General features: G+C 43.0%; 1 protein-coding gene across 3 annotated transcripts in view; it reads right to left on the bottom strand.

Moving 5' to 3' along the window:
- The window catches only part of CFAP221 (cilia and flagella associated protein 221), a 33,381-nt gene extending 16,765 nt beyond the window's left edge, over positions 1-16,616 (bottom strand). The window contains exons 1-12 of one of the 3 annotated variants that reach the window (XM_005279846.5): positions 16,372-16,616; positions 13,009-13,193; positions 12,400-12,500; positions 11,341-11,427; positions 11,133-11,228; positions 10,278-10,378; positions 6,326-6,429; positions 3,165-3,324; positions 2,573-2,696; positions 2,356-2,467; positions 1,966-2,074; positions 1,301-1,388 (exon numbers count right to left, since the gene is read on the bottom strand). In XM_005279846.5, coding sequence (XP_005279903.2) covers positions 1,301-1,388; positions 1,966-2,074; positions 2,356-2,467; positions 2,573-2,696; positions 3,165-3,324; positions 6,326-6,429; positions 10,278-10,378; positions 11,133-11,228; positions 11,341-11,427; positions 12,400-12,500; positions 13,009-13,147 — 1,221 coding nt within the window. In that variant the 5' untranslated portion in view covers positions 13,148-13,193; positions 16,372-16,616. Of the gene's footprint in view, positions 1-1,300; positions 1,389-1,965; positions 2,075-2,355; positions 2,468-2,572; positions 2,697-3,164; positions 3,325-6,325; positions 6,430-10,277; positions 10,379-11,132; positions 11,229-11,340; positions 11,428-12,399; positions 12,501-13,008; positions 13,194-16,371 lie in introns of those variants that run through there. The other 2 variants (XM_005279845.5, XM_005279847.5) reach the window with 2 other exon arrangements.
- Between the last annotated feature and the right edge of the window lie 1,294 nt (positions 16,617-17,910).

Genomic DNA, 17,910 nt, shown 5'->3' on the forward strand with positions numbered 1-17,910 from the left:
GGTCAGGTATCAAGGAAGTGAGTTGGGCCCACTGCCTTCTCCCATGGCCCAGTAAGAACAAAGGACCCACTTTTCTGTGCAGCAGAGACCAGCCTCTAGATGGGCTACTAAACCAACACAGTGACAACTTCCAACCCTCAGCAGCACTGGACCAGGGAGCTCCTTCATTGTCCTTCTGCATATTGGCTGCAGTTTTCCCCCCTTCTGTAACCTCCCACTCTGCATTTCATTTGCCACTGCTTTTAACGGTACTCTTCCTATAGAAATCTTTCACATCACTGTTCAATTAGTAGTTTGTGCTGACATCTCTTAACTTCACCATGCTGTAAAAGCCATTCATGCTATTGGACTGAATGTTGATTCGTGCCTTTTAATTAACGGTGCCACTTTTCGCCAGGTTACTGATGTTTGACTTTTCCATTGCTGCCATTTGGTTACCTTGTCCTGTCTTAAATTCCTCATTGTCGTATGAGTAACTTCCTTTGCCATTTGATTTAATGATGCCTTTTGAGTTGCTCCTCGCTGCCAACTGATGTGACTCTCCCTACCTTGTTTCATTATGCCACCTGGGTTTGTCTTCCAGATCCTCATTTCTGACCTCTCCCTCTCTCTCCTGTTCTCTTCCCCCATCCCAATGCCTCTTCCCTACTGTCCCATCTCCTGCACACAGCTAAATCCTTTATTCCCCTCCATTCCAGGGCCACCTTCTCCTAATCTCACGCTCAACTATGTTTCCCTAAATTAGCTTAAATAAAACTTTTGAATGTATTAAACATTGAACAAATACATATAAAAGAAGAGTGAAATCCAAAAGATGAACATGCAGCTAATGAAGTATCATTATTTAATATTACTGTATGCCTCATTTTACTTCCTGTTCCTCCTTTGTTTTAATTCACATAGTTGTGTCTGATGTTAGGGCATGAGCCCGCAAACACATATGTGAATAATGAGGAGTCCCATTGATAGTCATGTGAATAACGTTATTCTCATCTGAGAGTGTTTACAGGGGTGGGCTGAGGGCTCATAGGCTGTAAGCTGTTTACAGGCCAAAGGCCAAGTCTTTCATATGTTCTGTGCAGAGCCATGCACATACAAGGCATTATATAAATAGTAATAACAATAATAAGGGTTGGGAATAATATGTGAGGGAATTAGCATCACGAACACTGGTATGTATCAACCTATTTAATAAAGCCAGCAGCCATCACAAACAGGGTATTAGTTCATTAGTCAGTTTTATTTAGTCCAAAATTATAAATCTGATTTTAAAAATGCAGAACAAACAGTGAAGGCTAACCTTGTATTGCTCTTCTTCCTGCTGTCGTTCTTCGATAATCTCTCTCTTAAATTTCATAGAAATTGGATCTTTACCTGTATGAACTTGCCTGGATTTACAGTAGAGATGAGAAAAATCCTTCATGCAACATGCTGTTTGCTTTATTTAAAAGATAATGGACCTAATAGTCCTATTTTTAAGGCTTCTATCCAACTAATCCTTTAATTTAAATGGGACTACTCATGTGTTTAAAGTTAAGCATATGTTTAAATGCTTTGCTGGACTGGGGCCTTTTTTAAACACAGGTGTAACTCCACTGACTTAATTTAACTCGGTGTGAGCTTGATTCTATACTCAGTGAAGTTAATAGCAAAGCTCCCATTGACTTTATTGGTGCAGGATGACGGCAAATGAGAGTGGAATCTGGACGTTCAGCAGCTTTCTTTCTGAATGGCAGTCAAAATAAAATCCTTGTGCTTATTGCCTACTACTACTAACTACTTATCAGATTCCTCTCAGGAAAAAGAATGTGAATAGAATAAAAGCAATTTATTTGTTAAATTAATCTACCATGATCGGAAATGGTGGTTTTAAGCATGAATAAACTTTTCTTGCTTCATTCAGAGAAAGCATATTTAAACAAATCTTACTGCTGTCCGTTATAAAAATGAATAATTAACACTCACCACTTAAGTTGATTTGCTTCTTCTTCCTGAATATCTTGTTTGACTTTTAGTTCAAATACAGCTTCCTTCATCTGTCTTGTTTTTGCACCTTCATTACCTTGGTACAGGACTGTGGACAAGAGCAGATAATTATTCTACCACTCTCAAACCAGAATTCTGTGTAAAATGAAAATACATTTTTGATGGGAAAACCTGACCGTTGCAATAATTGAGCTTATTAATCAAAAGTAAGGTTAAGGTGTCACTTTCCTCAGAAACTAGGGTCATATTATGCCATCCGTTTTGAAGCCAAGCTCTCCACCTGAAATCATCATGGAGTTCTGTTAAAAATTAAAAAGCAAGATAAGGCCCCTCAAATTTATTTTATTCTGGATTGTTTCATTACGTTACCTTCTTTCAAGTGTTTAATCTTTAATTTGCCAGGCTCTTGAATCAAAACCGTTGCCACAGCATAGGGATTTGACAAATCTGCTGGGAATCGCAGGTTTTGGTATTCAATCTCCTGTGGGATAAAAATTAATAGGAAGAAATAAATTGTGTGTGTGATGTTTAGGTATAAGGAATAGTATCAGCCCCTGGAGGTACTTTTGGTAGTAGTTCTCTGTACCTTTACTTTCTGAATTTGGCTGGATTGTGGATGCTTTAAATGGTCTTTTCTCCGGATCACTTGCTTTCCTACTGACACTGTTTTCTTCTCTGAGAGAGTTTTATGTGTTTTAAATTCTTCCTTTCTAGATTTCAGAAGAAAAGACAACTTTAATCAGTATTCTGAGAGTTGCATAGGAGCCCACCACATGCCGGTCTATGCCTTCTAGATATACAAGAAGATTGTGATGGTGTCTCTCAAATTACAATGATGGGCACGTAATTTCCTAATCCTGCTATGTCACAATTCCCAGGAAGGATGAGAGATGTTCCAAAATATCTTATTGCCCCCTTGCTTCTGAAGGCCTTGGTGATTAGAGTGCTGATTGCATCTCAATCGATGGAACAATAAGCGGTGGAATGCTGTTCATTAAAGTTTCACTTAATGCAGTCTAGTTGCACTTTAAGCAGAATGATGTGTAATCAAGATATTTGGCGTATTTGAATAACACAATCTAAGTGACATGGCAAAATAGCATAAAATCTTGTTTCATTAAGGTATTTTTAAAACAGAAATGGGCAAAAATATTCAAAGATAAATCAATCACACATACATGAAACCCCCATGGGGCATTGATGTTCCTGTGAATACACATACATAGGGTTTAGAGTTAAACTGTGCAATCCACAATTGCATTTTCATCTGTGCTGTTCCATAGTCAAATGGTGCATATTTAACAACCACATCCACTTTCCCACTGGCTGGAATTATTCCTGTACATGGGAACAAAATACATTCCATTTACACTGAAATCATGGGAGCACTCTACTTCTGAGTAAGCCCAATAAAATGGATCATGGTCTACATTTCTAAGAGTGACCAGGGTTTCTGGGTTTCCCAATTTAATCCACACATGTGCTAGAATCCTAGTATTAGTTTCATCTGAAGGTAAGAATGAAAATCCATCTAAATCAAGTAAATTTTAAAACCGTTTCACAGTTAATATCATGTCAGGAATAAAGGTCAGATTATATTACCCTTAGGGCTGCTCTTCACTGGGAAATTAGGTCATGTTAGAACATGACCTTGGGGAGCCATGTTAATTAAAATGTTAAACATGATTTACCAGTTAGTGTATACAGAGACCTTCATACTTAAAATGCTCATGGGTAAGCCCTATCGGGAATAGAGAGTTAAGCATGTCCATCTGACACCATGTTTAAACAGGGTCGTCCCATTTATACCATGCTTAACATCATGTTAACTAACATGACTCCACAAGGAGTGTTCTAACATGACCTAATTTTGTGGTGGAATGAAGCTTTATGTTGAAGAGTAATTAGGTAAATTAAGCCCTGGTCTACACTGGGGGGTGGGGGTGGGTGTTGATCTAAGTTATGCAACTTCAGCTACGTGAATAACGTAGCTGAAGTCGACGTACTTAGATCGACTTACCACGGTGTCTTCACTACAGTGAGTCGACTGTTGCCGCTCCCCCCATCGACTCTGCCTGCGCCTCTCGCAGCGCTGGAGTACAGGAGTCGACGGGAGAGCGCTCGGGGGTCGATTTAGTGTGTCAAGACTAGATGTGATAAATTGATCCCCGCTGGATCGATTGCTGTCTGCCGATCCGGCGGGTAGTGTAGACATACCCTAAGAGGAGTAAGGTGCCCCTCAATATGGGCAAGGATATCAAAGTCTGTCCCTAAATTTGCAAGATGTTTCCCTTTATTGTTCTATAAGAGCTAATGTTATTACAAGAAGATGAAAATTTTCAGAGTCTGTGCCTCTACCCACTTAGCTCTTACTATCATTTTTTCCATTTGCAAGGACAGAGAAGCTGAGGATACTAAGTCTGTCCCTTTGGGTTTGGGAAAGCAAGACTTTGTTGCTGTCATATTGTAACTAATGAATATTTTGGATCTAGTTCTAGGAATGGAGAATAGTTTAATTCTCCTGGAATTTATTCTACACAGCACGGCTGGGAACAAATCCAGACCATCTGTTACATTTCCAATACCCATTTGTCTGACATGATGCTTTCCTCTACTGGAAAAAGATGTAACAAACAAGTGGATAACTAAGTAAAGAAGAGAATGCTCTTTTGTTGGAGCATCATGTAGATCATTTAGAGAAGAGAAGCTCTCACTTTCCTACATGCCTAATTGAAAGCGTGTGCAGAAAGTAGCTGTGACACTACACTGTGATTCAGATGGTCTAACTTGAAGGAGTTAAGTAGTGTCTCCTTCCTATTGTTTCCATTGATGAGTTTTATTAAATTGAATATTTAACAAGATATAGGATGTCATTCATATCACAGTATAACGGGAGATGGGTATATTTTTCAAAAGTACCTAAGTGACTTAGGAATCTAAGGGCAGGTCTTCACTACGGGGGGGGGGTCGATTTAAGATACGCAAATTCAGCTATGCGAATAGCGTAGCTGAATTTGACGTATCGCAGCCGACTTACCCCGCTGTAGGGACGGCGGCAAAATCGACCTCTGCGGCTTCCCGTCGACGGCGCTTACTCCCACCTCCGCTGGTGGAGTAAGAGCGTCGATTCGGGGATCGATTGTCGTGTCCCGATTCAGGCGGGTAGTGTAGACCTAGCCTAAGTCCCATTTTCAGAACAACTTAGGCACTGAGGGCCAGATTTACGAAGATCTTTAGCTACCTAAAGATGCACATGGATGCCCAGTGGGATATACAAAGGCACCTATGTGAGTTAGGCACCTAAGTCCCATTGATTTTCAATGGGAGTTGGGCACCTAACCTGTGTACATGCTTTTGGAAATCCCACTAGGTGCCTATCTGCCTCTTTAGCCACCGCTGTATATGTAACTTCACACTACAAATGTAATTTTACACTACAAAAAAAACAACCAGTTGAGTGTATGGTATCTATGTCCGACTCAGAATGGTCCGCCTCTTCTGCATATGCAGATACATGAAAATGTGTGACTAAATGACATCCAAATGCTGTGTGCTCAGCACCTGTCTCCTGTAAAACCCATAGTGCCTGATTCTCAGTTATGGTAGGCCCCTTTTATACGGCTGTAGAAGTACAAAGGGGAGCTGAAGTGGCTCTAAATTACACTGCCATGATGCAGCCGTATACCATATACAGATTACATGATGCAGTCATATATCATTAGCAGATCACTAGATTTGTTACTGACCCTGGAATATTAATAATCTTATTAGGTTTTTCTGATATTTTTAATGAAGCAAAGACCAGCATGGCTGCCTTTTTGTTAGTTTCTCTCTCTTTCTCTGCATCATCAATAATATCAAACGCCATGTGCAGAGTTGCGCCCCTGGTCTTCATTAGTGGCTAGATTTCTTGAGCAGGACGAGCTAATTATCCATTGGAATTAGCTGTGTTACACCAAAATAGTGGCTATTAACTCCTCCGAAAACTTGCTTTAGACAAACCTTCCAGATCTCATCCATGTCTACATCACCCAAAGAGACTTGGGTCTACATCACCCAAAGAGACTTGGGTCTACATCACCAAAGAGGACTTATGCTACAAAGGAAAGATATATACTAGCTGCATAACAGTTTGACCTTCCATCGAAGTTGCTTGTTTGTTTTTCTATATGCATGTGTGGGGCTATGTTCAAATGCACAGTTTAACTGCAAACTTTTGGGGGCAGGGACTGTATCTTCTAATGTGCATTTTTGAACAGCACTGAGCACACAGTCATAAATAATAGGACTCAGCAAACAACTATTTGGATCTTTAGAGCTTTAAACAGACGTGGTCTACCTGAGGTTGGCTGAATGGTAAAGGCTTTGTGAGGCTGAATGTAATCGATATGGAACTCAAACTCTATTGGACAGCTGCACTGCAAAGGGATAACATACTCCTTGCTGCAAAAGAAGAAAGGAAGACTTGTGAAAGAAAAATTAGTAATAATTATAATCAGTGACTACAGGCTCACATTTGGAAAATGACTTTTTCTCCATCTAGAGCATGCATTGCAAGATATAGGAGTCATGGAGATGGACTACCTAATTTTAAAAACATAGTCATTTTCCATAGTTACACAACAACTATGTCGTTTTACAACACCTTCAGATTAGAAAATGAGAGTAAAATAATTGTCTTAATTGCTGTGTTGCTCTCTATCTCCTATACTTAGTTTCTCCTATGCATACATTTAAATTGATCTAATTTAATTTTGAAGAGATTAATTATTCCTGTGTGCTATGACCTGTATGTTTTACCAACGGTACCATTTAGTAAAGACTAACATTCAAATTTAGACCCACACTGGCTATACAAACAGAAATCAGCCCAAGGCTGCAGCCATCATGGGAACAGAACAAACCACACATGACATATGTTAGGTATGTTGCACAATGGTTTATTGGAAAGCACTCAGATACTGTGGGGATGAGTGTGGTGTAAAAATCTACATAGGACAGAATCAGTGAATGCTATTCTCCTACCTACTCTTGCCTCTGAGCTGGAATCGCAGCTGGAATCAGTAACAAGAAGCAGGTAGTGTTGTTACATATTTTGCACTGCTGGAAATATGACCTGTCTCTAACTAAAGACCTGCTGGAAATGAATTACTGGAAACAAACTCAGAACTGCCACAACACCTTGGCTGCAGTTCACTACAACAGAACAGGTCACCTGTTAAAGTACCGGCTGAAAAAGGAAAATCATGTTAGAGAGTCCACAGTCATGTCAGACAAGAGGCCTCGTTTCAATCTGTGGAAAAAACATGGTTTAGTTCAGAACTAAACAATGCTTTTTCTCTTGTATCACTTGGAGAACAGGAATTGCTGTTGGCAAGTAGCCCCGCCTATCCCCAATCCCATTGTTTTGGACAATTGTTAACCAGGGCATAGCTCTAGGACACTTAGGGCTGGTTCAGCTTTTTATTCATTTGGTTTTTTAAAAGGACACTGTCAGGTTAAAAATCAGAGATGAACAAACATTCTTTTCCTCTATAAATAATACCTTGAAGCTGAAATATTTTCAATATTTATTGCTTTTCAATATTTATTCTACTTCCCTCAGCTTGGACACTGAACATAGATGCAACAATTGATCTCTAGTTTCACATTCGCTTCTCACGTCTTATGCACCAGCACAATGATGCAAAGCTGAAGTTGAAAATACTGAGGGAAGTGTTCACTTTTAAAAAGGCCATTTCCATTGGAATTTTAAAAAAATTAATACAAACATTTCTATTAGTCTTTGGTTTTGTTAAAGCTTACTTTTTACCCAATCTAAATTTTGGGGCAAATTTTGTTTATCTGTGTTTCTTTAAAATCCCTAACAATTGAAAATAACTAATGTGAATTTGTTGCCCAGTTCTCATTCACATAAATTAACAATGGAATCATTTAAGATCTAATTCTGCACCCACTACAGTCACTGGGAGTTCTGCCACTGACTTAAAGGGTTGCAAGATTATGTCCTTGAAGACCAAGCGTGCAAAGTGGTGAGCACCTAAACATAACACAGGACTGGGCCTTGGAGCAATAAGTACGGTGCAAGGGCCTGATTCTCATTCCCACGTTGGCAGTGTAAAGAGGGTTTCATACAAATGAGAAATAAGCCCTCACACTTTCCAAAGTTGTGTCTTTTTTTGTGTGCATCTATTTTCATGTCCCTAACTTGGGACAACGATTTGGTGAAACCCTGGATATCATCCTGCAAATCTAGAAACTTATTTGACACAAGATTACTCCTGCTTTTAATAACTATTTGGCTGATATTATGTCCTGCTGATTAGCAAGGAATGCATTTTATACACAGCGCTTCTTTGGAAAGCATACTTTTAAAAGGTTAGGGAAATAAAGAATAACAGTGAGTGCCTTTATTTTGCGATTTTCAGTTATAGTCTGTGTCATAACTGTAACCTGCTCTGGGAGTTAAAAGAGAGGGGAGAACTTTACCTTAAACATCTGATCATTATATTATATTGTTGTAACCAAGGTAATTACATAGTCATGGAGCTCTAGAGACAACACAGCCTAAGACATAACCAGAGTATTGAGCTGGAAATAACTCCACATAGCTCACTGCAGCCCAAATGGCCTCTTTGGTCCCCCACCATCAAAGGTCTGCTGCCTTTTGGGCTCTATGGCCCAGATCCTCAAAGGTATTTAGGTGCCTAACAGTCACTGAAATCAATCAGAGCTAGGTGCCTAAATACCTTTGAGGATCTGTGCCTACATGCCAATGCAGAATGGTGGGTGACAGGATGTGGAAGCCTGATTCAAAGATCACTGAAGTCAATCACTGACTTTGAAGGGCTTTGAATCAGGCCTGTGGTCCTTAAGGCCTAGTCTTCACTTACCGGCTGGTCCGGCGGCACGCCATCGATGTTCTGGGATCGATTTATCGCGTCTGGTTAAGACGCGATAAATCGATCCCGGATCGATCCCGGAAGTGCTCACAGTCGGCGCCGGTACTCCAGCTCGCCGAGAGGAGTAAGCGGCGTCGACGGGGGGAGACTTCCGGCCGCGTCTGGACCGCGGTAAGTCCGGACTAAGGTACTTCGAATTCAGCTACGTTATTAACGTAGCTGAATTTGCGTACCTTAGTCCGAAGTCCGGACTAAGTGGGGACCAGGCCTAAGTCTGTCTCCGTATCTTGTACATTATCTGGGATCTCAAATAGCTTTCACCTTTAAAATAAAGACTACAAATTGTATATTTTCTGCTCTACCTGCTCCATTCTTCTGCACAGGTAGGATAACAACCTATTAAAGAATGCTGTTCACTGAGGTTTTCTGAAAGCATCAGGATTCTTGTGTATTTCAGCACTGTGTTTGCTTATAAGAATGGAGCAAATAAGCAAAGCTGAGTCACATCATGACATGCATGTGTAGGTGACCTGAGATCAGAGAGAGATTCAGGGTTCGTGGTGAGCGTGTTGCCCAGTTGGGGAGCTGGAATTTCATTTATGTGGGGGGTTTGATTGTTTGGAGAGGGAGTTTATAGAATCAGAAGGATAAGTGAATAAAAAGAGCTCTGAGGCTGAGTTTAGCCATTTGCTACCACCACTGTGCATCTGTCATTACGTGAACTCTAACAGTTTCACACCTTCACTTCTAGAACCTTTATATCGAAAATGATGCTCTATTCACTTAGGCCTCATGTACACTAGAAAGTTGTACCCCTTTAACTAGCGCAGCTATCCTGGTATAAAAGTGCTTATACTGGTATAGCGTATTCTTGTATGAGAAGTGGATTAAGATATTCTGGTCTATGCCACTTTTATATTGGTATAGTTAGGTGCTGTATGGGTGTAACTATTTTAGTAAAAAAAATCACACCCATAACCAATATAGTTCTACTGATACAAAAACAGTATGCAGACCAGACCTTACGGTGAATTTCTAGATCCTCAAAATACATCTTAAGTGGAGCATAGACCTATGCTGGCTCCCTGCATAGGGGGAATTTCACTTTTAAAGATAAATCAAAGCTAGATCAAAAGTGAATCAATGTCAACTGATAGTAGCTCAGGTTCTGGCCTTATGTCTCTATAGATGTTTAGTTTATGCAGAGTTCAGTCTTCTATGAACATACTTTTGAAAAGAAGTCCCGTGTAGTGGTTTTGCAATCTGTATAGTAGGTGACTTAATTAAAACTTCTAAGGTCTTATGTTTAGACAGTAGATTAAAAACAAAAAAATAGATATTTTAGTTTTTGCAAGCCTTAAAAAAACCCTGACTGTCACCTTTACTCACCTCTGTCCAAGTGAAACATCTGATAAGCTTATAAATGATGGAAATTCTACAACATTCACAGCAGGGTAGCCATGGATAGGAACAAGCAAAGTATCATCTCCCTGGAAGAAATGGGGGAAAGTACTGATTTAACAGAATTCATTAATGTTATGTATAGAAAGAGAGGCTAATTTAGAATCATACTTCAGGAATCAGGTGCCTATCCAGTGTCCCCAGAACCTTTCTGAGCAGTAGTTAGCAGTTAGGAGGCATGTGAAACTCCTCCTCCAGCATTTCATAGACTGAGACTGTAGAAACCTTGCTCCTTTCTAAGTACCCCTCAGCTTCTCTCTGCCTCTAGAAGCTATGTTTGGAGCTCCCCCATGTCTGCTCAGCTAACACATTACCACAATACCATCTGTGAAAGCTGCATCGAATACAGTCTGACTTGTGGAAGAAAGGATTATTGAACCAGGCTGAGGGCCCACAACTCTAGTAAATTTTTCTGAGGTCTTCAGAATCAATGAATAATCTAGGGTCAAAAATGTTGGGTGCCTTAATATGGGCACCTGTACCCATCTATCATTTAGCCATCTATATCAAAGTGTCCCAATAGTCAATGTTATTTTGTGGATTTGTGCCAGGCTCTGGATAATAATGTAATTTTGCAATGAATATTATTTTGATTGACTGCAGGCCAAAAAGTAAGGTGGTCTACATTGGGCATAATGAAAGAGAGATCAATGATGCACTAAAGAGGACTGTGGAGTAATATGAATGTTTGTTACAAATGTCTATGCTTTATTATCATGCCCTGTAAAATATTTTTATTACATTACAGCCAAAACGAGACACTTTTATTGAGATACTTCTTACCTGACAGTGAATTCGGATACAGTCATAGTAATATCGCCACTCATCAGGACAAAAATCAACTGTAACTGCAAATGACAAGCCGGGGACAAGCCGATGCTATAAAATGACACAGAATATAAACTAGGAGGCCCTTTAGTGCTGTTTGTGTGCAATGTTATCAAGTGCAAAATCAAATATGAACAAACTGATGGTTATTTTTGACACTCACTGTTTTGTTGTATTTGATCTGAAAGTATTTTGTCTGGGGTGGTATAATGTGAAGATTTATGACATCGCCAGAAATATTTACCAGATTCTGTAGAAGAAAAAAAAAGTTATTTTTATGAGAACATTTGGGAATATTGTAAAGCTGCATTTTTGTGAGACCGTACTTAACAAAGGAAGTCTGTTAAACAATGAAATAATAGATTGAATGTGGACAGAGAAAATGTTGAACGTTATTAATTATCACTTGAATTACCACAGTGACTCAGCACTTTAGATATGGACCGGGAGCCCAATGTGCTAGGTGCTGTACAAACACAGAACAGAAAGGTGGTCCTGCTCCAGAGAGCTTATAGTCTTGTTCAGAATTTCAAAATACAACACAACCAGTAGCTGATTTTAAAAAGAAAATTGTTTAAGTCTTGAATGCAGAATCTCCCAATCATAAAGGACCAAATCCTATTACCTTCAGCATGATGAGTTGTACCTTATTCCACAAGTAATCTCATTGAAATTAGTGGGACTACTTGCAAAGTAAGATGCTATCTGTCAAATCTGGCAGCCAGAGTAATATTTACTTATTAGGACCCAACTGAGATTGTGCTGCACACTTAACAAACACATAATCTGAGACAGTCTCTGCCCCCAAAGAATTTACAGCCTAAATAGACAAAACAGACAAAGGGTGGGAGCAGAAACAGACATGACTTGCCCAAGGTGACTCAAAAGGCAAGGGGTAGAAAGCAGCTATTGAACCCAGGTGTCCTGATTCTCAGCCCAGCTCCCCATTCACCAGATCAAACTGCCTCTAGAAGAGGACTGAGGGCATTTTCAAAGTTTCCTTTGATTAATGAGCACATATGCAGCCAAATGCAATCACAGTGACCCAGGAAAGTTTTGGGGTGGATCTACCATTAGCTTTATGGCAAAGTATCCTGTTCGAGGACTCCAAAGGGCAGGAGGGCATATTGGCCAGGAAGACAGAAGATTGTTGAGCAGTATGCACAGTGTACATGGATTATCCCTTTATCATGTATTAGCTAGTCCCAGCTTCAAGATTTACCAGGATCTGCTGGTGATGTTTTTCGATTTCATAACCTCCATAATGCAGTACGGCAGGCTTAGCCTGTATGACCTTGTTTCTCAGAAGTTTTGCATAAATCTCTGCAATGAAAGATAAGCAAACATGAGAGAAGGAGACTGGGCTACCTAAATGCCATTATTGTTAATTATGTTTATTTAATATTGTGTGTAGTACCATAACCATGCACGAGAGAGAGAACAAAGATACGGGGCTGGATCCTCTTATCTGGCTGAGCTGTGCTTGACGCAGAACGAGGGAGGGGAGTTAAAGTATCTTTATGCCACCTCTACAGATCCATGATTCAGAGGCCAGCCTCACCCCTGGCACAATATTAAATTGCATCTGGCTGCCTATGGCTCCAAGGGTCATTCCAAAAGCTCGGGATCAGCCAAGCACAGTGGTATTACAGGCACGCCCTCTTTTCCCTGGCCATACCTTCTACATCCCGGCCGGGAGGGAGGCAGAGCTGCTATGCCACAGAATGGGACTTCAAAAAGAGCAGGACTGGGTCTCTGAAAAGTAACAATGTTCTTGACCCTTTGTCCCAATGTTCCGGCCTGGAGGATGGTCAGACAGCAGACTACTTACTCGACTCCAGCAGGTGATTGGGGACACCATTTCCCTTTTGAGGCTCCTCCACAAGGCTGTCCAAAAGGATGGTGGGTACTTTCTTAAATGATTTTTCTGCATGACTGAATTCTAAAGGGGCTGACTGAACCACCTCCATGTTGGCATGGAAATGTAGGCCCACGAGTACCAAGATATGTCATTACCTGTGATCAAGCACAAAAGTTTAATCTTAACACAAAATATCATGGTGACTGTTGCAGTCTCATTCTCTCCCTTTACTCTTTGTATCCAGCAGGAACTTCTCCAAATTAGTTCTCAGAGCAAATCTTTAGACAAACATCCAATCTTGATTTTAAAATTGTCAAGAGATGTAGAATCCACCACAACCCTTGGTAAGTTGTTCCAATGGTCAATTACTTTCACTGTTAAAAATTTACACCTTTATTTCCAGTCTGAATTTGTCTAGCTTTGACTTCCAGCCACTGAATGATGTTAGCCCTAGATAAGATGGACCAGCCTTCCTGCCTCCCCTGGACAGGCATTACCTGCACACTCTACTATCTCCTAATGGAGATATTCTAGTATCTCCCAGTGGAGCCTGTATGGTTGGTTGTTCCCCTCAGTGTCCTCCAACACAACCAAGGGCAGAAAAGGTTCTTTTGATAAATTCATTGCCCAGGCTGGTTCTTCTAGTATCTCATAAGTATTTGGGTGTGGGGTGTTAACTTGCAGGTTCCGCTTTAACTGTTAAATGCTAATATGTCAGATTATAGAAAGGGTATTTAAATCTTTTGTTTAAATAGTGTTTGGATGGGTTATTTATTTAACCAAGATAAATGTATAATTCAGCAAGCCAAGGGGATTATGGATCCTGTTTAAGTAAGCACAGTTATCAAAACAGAAACTTATCTAGAGAAATGCCCAAAACATTGTGCAATAAGGAAACCAGACATAATCCATATGGAAGTTTGCTCACATATATAACATAGGCTCTTTTCCTCCCCCATCTCCCACACCTGCTGCATGGAGGAGAGGGGAACAAAGCTTTGGCACAAGCATGGAGGGGAAAAACCGCTATGCCAGATGCTTCCCTCCCTCAAGTAGCACCCCCTTTTCCCTTCTCCACAAATGTTCTTCCGACTAAGAAAAATGGGTGTGGCCAGGGAAACTGGGTGGGGCCACATTAAGTAGCATGCACAAGACCCCGGGTTAAAAACAATCACATGCTTGATGCAACATTCATTCCTGCAAGTGAAACCAACCCCTACTCAATGTGTGGCTCTGTTCCCCTCTAGTGATAGCTGGGCCACATATGGTGGTTGATGAGCCCAGTACAGACTTAGCTAACAGAGTTGGGTCTTTTAACTCAGATAGTAGAAGCTCAGGCTTTAAGATCCAGAGGTCCCACATCAATTCCCACTGCAGACAACCCATCCAGGAGTACAGCATTACACATGCTTTACAATTCTTATTGTCTTATAGAGCCCACTGGCCTATAGCTACTGGCTGCCACTACAATGGTTGGGGAAGAGCTCCAGAGAGGAGCATTATAGAAAGACACTCCACACAAGTTCCTTGGATCTGTTGATCTGAGGAACAGAGACTCACAGATCCCTGGTACTTTGTTTAATGGTCCTTCGTCCTGCTCTCTGTTTGTCTAGCCTCCTTTAGGCTATAAGCTCTTTGGGGCAGGGTCTGTGCTTTTCTCCTAAGCACGTAAAATGCTATGTTGATTTCTGGCCCTGCATAATGTTTATTAGTAAATGAGCATGCTTTGGCTTTACAGGTTAGCTTTTCTGGATTCAATACTTTACACAAATCAGGGTGAGAAAACATCAGTATTGTGCAGAGCAAAGGTAATTTTATACTGGTCCCAACAAAATGTACACAACAACATGCTAAAACAATTATAAATAGCAGGCCACTTTCTCTCCATTTGCGTTACTTAAATTTATACTTTAAATTTTAACTATAAAATCACCATCATCATCCTCTTTGCTATTGTCCCGCATTAGGTGTAAAAGGTGTGAAAAGCAGGTGATGGCATGACATTAGGAAAGTATTCTTTCATACAGGTTCATATCAGTAACTGACAACAGCAAACCCTATCACCCATCTACATTACAAACCCTCCATATTATTCCCTCCCACAACACCTGTGTCTGCCTTTAAGACCCTGATCCTACAACTACGGGGCAGGACTGTCAATCGGACTACTCTGTGTAATAAACATTATGGGTGAAATCCTTGCCCCATTGAAGTCAATGGCAAAACTCACATTGACTTAAATAAGGCTAGGATTTCACTGTACATCTATTAATACTTGAGCCATTAGATCTTTTTGTGTCTTGTAGAGCACCGAGCACACTTAACAAGTAATAAATTAAATACATAAGAATACAATTAAATGCAGTTGCACATAGCATGGGATTTTCAAAAGCACCTAAGTGAGTTAGGAGCAATGGGACTTGTGCTCCAAAGTCAATGAAGCACTTTTGAAAATTCCACTCATATTGGTAAAGAGGCGGGTGCTGATTTAACTCCCAGGTTTCTTGATGCCTTAGTGTCACAGGCTTCCTATTATAACAAGAGTGTTTTGCATATTTTTTCAATTACTTTAAATAAATCTTCATGTTTTATGTTATGAAGCTAAAAGCTTCATTATTTTATACACTATCATAAAAAAGTTATAGCACACTGTCTTGAGACTGAGTGCTTTTATTATTAGCACTGGGCTGTGTCTCACACCAGGTGAGAATCTGAATGGAGGAGATTTAAAATAATTCAGCGTTGGATTATAAGAGCCAAAGTTTCAATATAATTGTGCCCAGGAGGACACATATCCTTGGCATGCACAAAACCCACACAATTGCATTTGGAAATCATAGCCCTGATCCTGCATGAGCTCTGTGCAGGCAGAGACTGCCTGTGTGGAGCTGTTTGCAGGCTCAGGACCACAGTAACTAGGATTAAAATCAGTGGGAAGTAGGCACCTAAATACCTCTGAGGATCTAGGCCTGAGGTGCTTAGTTACCTGACTAGCACGCATACACTCAGGTTTTTGCACGTAAATTGGGTTAGGGTGCATTCTGATGGACTCCAGATACACAATCACCTGACTGGTACCTGCAAATAGACACGCTTGCAAATTCTCCATTGTTAAAACAGTGCCCCTAAACATCTCACTGAAACACATGCACATGGCAAAAGTCCCTGCTTCCCCCAGAGAGAGAGACTCCCTTAAAGCGAGTCCCCAGGCTCAGAGAAGGGCGGGAGATGTAGAGCGGCGGGTCTGTTTGCACTGAGGTGCTGTGGGGGGCTGGTACGCTGCTGCACCAGAGTCCTGGACACCCACAACAGGGCAGGCTGCCAGCCACTCACCTGCACGCAGCCTGCAGCCAACTTCTGCACCTACCTCGCGTGCAGGCCACATCCAAGAGCCTTGACCACAGCCATGAGTGAGAGGGGGTGGTGGGCAGGGAGAGGGAGCAGGGCAGCCCAGCCTAGCAACCTGCCTGCCCTGTGCACAGCAGGGCCAGCAGCATCTCCCCAGCCCAGCTCCTCTCCCCTGGTTGCTAGGCTAACATCAACTCAGTTCCAAGACAAAGCCTGCAGCGGGCTGTACCACGTTCAGCTCTGGCACGGGGGGAGAAGTGGCAAAGTTTTGGGGGAAGAAATTAAAGAAAAACACCTGGATTTTTTTCCCACCCCTTCTAAGGATTTTTTCCTAATGGTTACATTTTTAGCCTCCAAATCTCATGTCAGTGGTTTGTGAAAGGGTTTGAGGGGAGTGAGCTTAGCCTTAGGCAGTACCACCACTTAGTTAGAAAGGGGTAGGCTGGCATTATGTAGAGCAGAGAAGCTGGGTCCTATAGGCCAGGTCCTGGTTTTCAACCTTTTTTCATTTGCAGACACCCCTAAACACTTTTGAATGGAGGTGTGGCCGCCTTTGGAAATCTTAGACGTAGTCCGCGGACTCGAGGTTGAAAACCACTCTTCTATGGCAGTGACTCGCAACTTTTCCAGACTACTGTACCCCTTTCAGGAGTCTGATGTGTCTTGCGTACCCCCAAGTTGCACCTCACCTAAAAATAGGGTTACCATACGTCCGGATTTTCCCGGACATGTCCGGCTTTTTGGGCTCCAAATCCGCGTCCGGGGGGAAATCCCAAAAAGCTGGACATGTCCGGGAAAATCGGGACATGCGGGCGGCGGTGCTGGGCTGGGGGCCGGCGGGGCCGGGGACCGGGGGCGCTGAGCGCCGGGGGGGCCGGGGGCCGGGGGCACCAAGCACCAGGGGGCCGGGGACCAGGGGGGTCGGGGGCCGGGCCGGGGGCCGGCGGGACCGGGGGCGCCGAGCGCCGGGGGTGCCGGGTGCCTGGGGCACCGAGCGCCGGCGGGGCCAGGGACCAGGGGGGTCGGGGGCCGGGCCGGGGGCCGGCGGGGCCGGGGACCGGGGGCGCCGAGCGCCGGGGGCCGGCGGGGCCGAGGACCGGGGGGTGCTCAGGGGGCCGGCGGGGCTGGGGGGTGCTGAGCGGGCCGGGGGGTGCTCGGCCGGGGGGCCGGGAGCCGGGCCGGGGGGTGCTGAGCGGGCCGGCGGGGCTGGGGGGGTGCTGAGCGGGCCAGGGGTGTTCGGCCGGGGGCCGGCGGGGCCAGGGGGTGCTCGGCCGGGGGTCCGGGGGCCGGGCCGGGGACCGGCAGTGCTGGGCGGGCCGGGGGTCCTCGGCCGGGGGCCGGCACCCCAGGGCCCGAGCCGACCCAGGCTGGAAACGCCGGGGGGGCCAGCCTGGGCCGCGCCTCCTCCCCCCACACCCCCCTTACCTGCTTCAGGCTTCCCGCGAATCAAATGTTCGCGGGAAGCAGGGGAGGGGGCGGAGTTGGGGCGGGGACTTTGGGGAAGGGGCGGAGTTGGGGCGGGGG

The sequence above is a fragment of the Chrysemys picta genome, chromosome 11 (assembly GCF_011386835.1).
Source record: "Chrysemys picta bellii isolate R12L10 chromosome 11, ASM1138683v2, whole genome shotgun sequence".
In the NCBI taxonomy this organism is placed as follows: Eukaryota; Metazoa; Chordata; order Testudines; family Emydidae; genus Chrysemys; species Chrysemys picta.